Source organism: Cotesia typhae, unplaced genomic scaffold (genome assembly GCF_013202065.1).
Source record: "Cotesia typhae breed Kobodo isofemale line unplaced genomic scaffold, CoteBio_Ctyphae contig_27, whole genome shotgun sequence".
In the NCBI taxonomy this organism is placed as follows: Eukaryota; Metazoa; Arthropoda; class Insecta; order Hymenoptera; family Braconidae; genus Cotesia; species Cotesia typhae.
The window spans coordinates 1,058,621-1,065,172 of record NW_027423733.1 but is presented as its reverse complement, the minus strand read 5'-3'; the positions used below and the strand labels follow the sequence as shown (position 1 = coordinate 1,065,172).

At 33.7% G+C, this 6,552-nt stretch overlaps 1 protein-coding gene across 1 annotated transcript; it reads right to left on the bottom strand.

The window, feature by feature from the left end:
- Positions 1-5,046: 5,046 nt before the first annotated feature.
- Positions 5,047-6,552, bottom strand: LOC141525669 (uncharacterized). Its single transcript, XM_074240229.1, has one exon. It carries the CDS (start codon positions 6,550-6,552, stop codon positions 5,047-5,049), a length of 1,506 nt encoding a protein of 501 aa, XP_074096330.1.

Here is a 6,552-nt window from a genome sequence, read left to right as displayed (position 1 = left end):
GTATTTCCGGCATGTTATTTTCATAACAAAATGCTGAATGTAAATCTACAGGCCCTAATTGTTTTACTTCATCGACAAGATATACCAAGTTATGAATGTTGAAACTCATAAAATCTTTTCCATAGATTTCAGGAGCTTTATTTACAAATAAATTTAATGCATGTTTCGCGTATATTAATATGACTTGGTACTGCGATTATCAGCTACAGCGCCATCAGTACTAATATCAAGTATCAATTGAAGAGGAACATCACAAACACTTGATAACAATTCTATTAATGACTTAGATAAACCAATGTGTACGTATTCACCTGGTTCTATGGCAATTAATGTAATAGGAGCCTGAGGAGTATTTAATAATGTACGGATGTCTTTAGGAAATTTTTCAAAACAATTATGAGTCGCAAGAATTTTTAAAATACTGTTACCTTGAACAGTATTAATATTATTTTCGACAAAGCAATGTGCTAAATCTTTTTTTAAGCGATCACATTCACAATTAGACATCTCCTGAAATTTAACATCAAAGATTTTATTAACTAACCCTTGTGGAAAAATTTCTCTGAAATAACTGTAAAAAAATTTTAATAAGTACGAATAATAGTTCATAAAGTTTTTTGTTTTCTTAAAAAGTCCGAAAAAGTCTTATTAAATCAGAAAAACTCTTTATTCGACTTAGAAAGTCAGGTTTTTACCAAGATTTCGGACTCTGCCAGAAAAGTCATTCAGAGTTATTAGAACTTCTTGTAGGAATCCTTATGGAAATAATTCTCTGAAAAATCTCTTAAAAAGTCAAATTTCCCCTGCAAGTTGGGACTTTCCTAAAGGGTTATTAAAGATTTGATAAGACTTATTCAGTTTTCCAGTAAAAAGAAGAGAAAGTTTCGTTTCAAAAAATTTACTGGTCAGAATTGGAGAAAATTGAAAATTAAACTATTGAAAAAATTAATGGATGTTTTGTAAAGAATTTTTTTTTCGAATAATATTTTCATCACAAAAATATTTCGATAAACATATAATCGCTCATAGTTGAGCATGTCAAAACATCAACAGCAAATAAAGTGCATTTGCTCGTAAAGACAGATACTACTCAAAGAGTAAATCAAATCTATATTTAATTTGGACTATAACATATATAACTTAACTTTCTAGGTAGGAAAGAATTTTCTAACCATACGCCATCTATGAGAAACTGAGAATACTTCTTTTTTCAGTCAACTTTTTTCAGCAAGCTTGTCTAGTCGACAAGTTCAAAATGGTCTAGAATAGAGATACTGCTCTTAAAATTATGTGCGATAGCTCATTGGATCCGGAATGACACCTAGAAAAATATTCTAAAAGCTTTTATCAGCACATAAAAAATTGCAAAAGTTATAAATAATTAAAGATGAAAAAAAAGGTATGTCGTTTTATTGTTCTTTTAAAAAATACGTGCTACAAAAGTTGTTGCAGCGGCTGCTTCATCTGTCTACTAAAAATCAAATATAATTCTTAAACTATTAGAGATACGAAAATAAACATTCTAGTCAATATATAAATGATTAAACGATCTTTTATATGGAGAACATGTTACGACAGAGAGAACCAATGGTTGCCAACGCTCCAAGGAATAACAACATCGGAACTCATAACCCACGTCCTCCAGGTTTTCCTATAACTTCACTTGATGAGTATGATGCTTATGAAGATGACGATGATAATCAAGAGAGTCAGAATCAGTTACGCCAATATTTAGCTCAAGAAGAAGCTGGTTCATCAAATTGCAAAGACTCTATTCGCAAATGTTATTATCACACATTTTCACCAAGTATTTTTAAAAAATTGCAATGGACTTCTCACAACTTGAAGAACCGTCCAGAAATGCGTGGTTTATTCAATTCAAAAATATCTAATGTCTTTTTTGAAGCAATTCTTGAGTGTCAACATGATAAACGATTAACGTCAGACGAATTCAGTAAACACATGACTGCAGCCATAGAAGCAGGCAAACAGTCGTTACGTTATAGCGATAAACGTAATCAACGTAATAATCCGGCGCCGCGAAGATCATGTGCTACAGCTATAAAAGCAAAGTATGGACGTTTTGATGAAAATGCGAGAATGGATGCAAATGATGAAGACTAAATGTGATTTAATACTAATCTTTATACTATAATTATTGCTACGCTACTTGGCCTTATCGCACTAGTTCAAAGATTAAAATATTAATATTGATAAAAATATTAAATTATTTTATTTATGTAGTATGATATGAGAATAAATATATATGTAATAATATAAAGACAAATTTTACAATGGATAAGACTCGTTTTATTTTTTTATAAATTTGATGCAAAAATATGATATTCCATAAGGTTTTTTTGGCGAGTTAAAAATAATTTTATATCATTACTTTTGTTTGTGTCTTTTTTTTCATTTTAAATCAAAAATCCAAGAAAAATCGCTTGAATTACTATGTTAAATATTTTTTCAAATATCAACTGTCAAACTTTTCAGCAAGATAGCTTTGTTCCTTCACGTGTTCAGATTAAACGGTAATTTATTTTTATATTTTCAAAAATATAATCGATATTTTACAGAGATTACTTTTTGTGTCGTACACTTTTTTTGGTGGCGAGATGTCAAAGCCGAAACGGTTATGCAAAGTCCTATTTTCAACAATAAATTAAAATTATAAAAAATGGGAACATAATCCCGGAAATTTCATATAAAAATTGCTCCTTCTTTAATAATCGTTTTTCAATTTTACGCTTCCTCTGTTAATTTTTGTTTAATTTTTGAGTCTCTCGATTTTTCTATTTGATTTTGACTTATATAAATTGCTATTTTTATTGGTAAAAATGTCTTGTCAAATTTAATGACAAATTTAAGAAGCTGACACTCGTATTTAAAAAAAAAAACTAGATTTATTTTCTACAGAGAACTCTGAGAACTCACTTCTCGACTACAATGTTGTAAATGAAACTAATGTAGAATAAGAACCTCTACTCTATAGGATAATCCCTAAGTTTAGCAATAGATGGCCCCAGATTTCTGGTCAAATTCTAGACAAATTCTGACTACAGTCTGGCTCAAGCCTTGACCAATAATCTTGGTCAAGAATCTGGACCAATTCTTGTACAATTCTTGATCTACAATCTTTCTACAGTATCTTGATCCATGCTGGCACAAGGCTTTTACCAAATTGCTACTAGGGTTGAAGTAAGCCTTCACAAAAATTTTTACAAACCTCGGATATTTTTGATGGTTTTAACCACGAAAATAATTTTTTTTTTTCAAAAACTTTTTCACAATTTGATGGCCGACACCATTAGGTCCATTGATACATTTTTTTTGCAGAAATATACCATTTTCAAAGGTAAAAGCCGAACCACTCCATAATGGTCCTGTTTTTCTAACAGTGGTGCCTAAATGTTGCAAGGCATGCAGGTTAAAAGTTATAGCAGCTTTTCCGTATGTAGCTTGGAAACTACCAACAAATTGTAGAAGATCATATTCAGATCTGGTGATATCTTCTTCAGTTATTTTTCGCTGTAATAAAGTATAAATACCTCTAACAAGAAGAGCATACATTTTTAAAAAAGTTTCATCTACGATCCCATATAGACATAACAGACTATAATATAGAAGCCACGACTCAAATTCAGAAGCTTTCCATTTGCATAAGTCAGCAGTCGAACGTGGTAGTCTGTAAACTTCATGAGGTGGCTTTATGGCAATTAAACGCTTATTAACTTTGTCCCAATCACTTTTATTAAGTCTATATTTTTTCTCTGGTGTATCCAATAATACTAAAATTTGGCATATAACTCCGAGTAAACAACTATGCATATAATCATTCGTAAATCCCCAGATACTATCGAATAATGGAAATTTTTCGATAAAAGACATCGAACCTTTAACACCTCTAATTGTAGGAACATATTTTTTTCTGGTGGAAGATTCGTACATTTTTTTTGACTTCACTAACATTTACTAGATGTTCTTCGTGAGTTCTTAAAGGTGCATCAACTTCAACAATTGGATAATGTACAGCGTTTCCTACGTACAATCCCGGCTCATAGCACCAGCTACATCCCCAGTAACCATTGAATTTCATACGGTTCTAACAGGTAGCTCGAGCAGGTGTGTCCAGGAAACAACAAAATAATGTAAATTTCAAGTTAACCTTCTCATGGGTGGAATACTTACGTATATTGACGCCGTTATTAGTTAAATCTATTATTTGGTCGCATAACGCTGAATTATACAAGTTCATCAAGTCGGATTTGGGTTCTTTGTCTGTTAAAAAAATGCCGCCAAGTATGATATGTTTAAAGCGAACTTCTAAAGGCAGTTCATTAATGTATAACTGTTGTGGCCAAAAACTTCTCTTCGAGCTTTTAAAGATTGGAGCCCCATCCGTGTTAAAATTTAATGTCAGTATATTTGGATCATGAACTTTTAATTTTTTATATAATTCTGAATCATAAACATCACAAATATCAGATGATGTATTATTTGATTTAGTAATATTGTGAAATAAAGCATCCTGAACTTCAGGTATATTTAATATTAATTCTATCTGATAGCGAAGGTCAGGACTCATGCAAGCATTAGTATTTTTCGAAGAAATTCGTTGAAAGACAGAGGGTGCGTTCTTTAGCCCGAATGGCATGGTCAAATATTTATATTGCCCATCAGGCGTTACAAACGCTGTCCGTTCAATTGATTCTGTCTCAACAGGGATTTGATGAAATCCACTGGCCATATCTAAACATGTGAAAAACTTTGCACCAGCGAGTCGCGCTATTTGGTCGGCTATGAGGGGTAAGGGAAATTTATCATCTATCGTATTAGAATTCAGTTCCCGATAATCAACGCACAAACGATCAGAACCATCTTTCTTTTTAACTAATAATATAGGACTTGCAAACGGAGAGCAACTCGGACGAATAACATTAGCCTTCAATAGTTCATCTACTCTATCCCGTACTACCTGCCTTTCCTCGGCACTAAGACGATACGGTCGCCTTTGTACAATTACATTAGGGTCAACTAAACGTATTATAAGCTCCCTGTATTAACACGAGTACTTGGAAACCCCTGAATAAATGAATCGGTATATTCTTTTAAAATAGAAATGAGTTTCTCTTTATCATCTCCAATTACGTCAGTATCAATATCATTAAAATGTATTTTACTAATAGATTCGAGTTTATTACATGCATTAATCAGTTTACTTTTAGATAAGCTAAAATTATTTGAAGTTATATTTACATCAAATCCTTGCCCAAGAATTTCACGACCAATTAATATGTCACATTTTAAATAATCATCCGCAATAACATGAAAAAGTATCTCTAACGTATGGCTATTAATAGTTATTTCAGACAAAATTTGTATCGTACAGTTCACGCTAACATTTCCAATACCCTTAAGAATTATTAATTTATTTTCCCTCTTTCCCGCGATCCTAGTCGCAATACTTTCTTTAACCAATGAGCATTCCGCTCCTGAATCGAACCAAAATGAAAACGACTCACCACGATGTATTAAGGAACCTGACGGAGCTGCCACTGTGCAGAAATCGACTCGTCGCTCTCTAAATTCCTTGCTTCCTTGATCCTTCATGCTGCTGGCCGTAGATTGACATTTGGAAGCGATATATCCAGTTCTCCCACACTTGTAGCAGGTAACAGGCTTGTTGTGCATTGGAATATGTCTAACAGCTACCTGATTGTTTGGTGATGACTCCGGTTTCCTCTGATTTGCCGTTGAGAGACAATTTGTACTCTTGTGCCCCATTTTCCCACATGAATGACACTTAATAGGCACAGCCGACTTAAATTTCTTGAAATCAGAAGACGATCGCTCATCTTGCGACGATGTAGGTCTCTTGCGCGTGTAAGAAAAAGCCTTTAACTCTTTCTGTAGTTGAATACGGGTCTTGACGTCTGTGGTGAACGCCAAACGTTGAAGACGACTATCAAACTGAGAGTTATGCGCAAGAACAACTGATACTGCAATTTCTTCCGCAGTTAAATTTTTCCATTTTGACATGAGTGACGCCAGGAGACGACTCGAGTAAGATGCTAAGCACTCACCGTCTTTTGGACGACTATTTTGCAGATTAATTAAAGTTGCTGCTGATGTCTCCACTCCGGCAAACCTTGTAATGAAAAGATCTTTGAAATCAGTCCAGGTTATCCCAGGGTAACACACTTGAGATAACCAAGTAGACGCAGATCCTTGAAGAGCTTCACTTAGTGCAATAACTAACGAACTACCTTCTAGAGGACGTTCCACTAAACACATATCCACTGTCGCGCACCAAGCACACGAATCCGCGTTTGAATTTTCCGGGTTAAATTTCGGTAGTGAAATACTACGACTCGGTGACACTGGTTTTGTCATAGACTTTATTAACTCTACAAGACTTTGGTTTTGCATTTCCAAAAGCAGTTTAAATTGCTCAGAAGAAAATGCAGCAGATGATCCTGATCCCACTTCTGATGTCGGAGGAAGAGTGGTTCGGGCATCGTTAGGGTCCTTTGGATCATTATCAGCCAT

Coding starts and splice junctions, on each gene's coding strand:
- LOC141525669 (XM_074240229.1), bottom strand. CDS start 6,552: ATGGCTGATAATGATCCAAAGGACCCTAACGATGCCCGAACCACTCTT.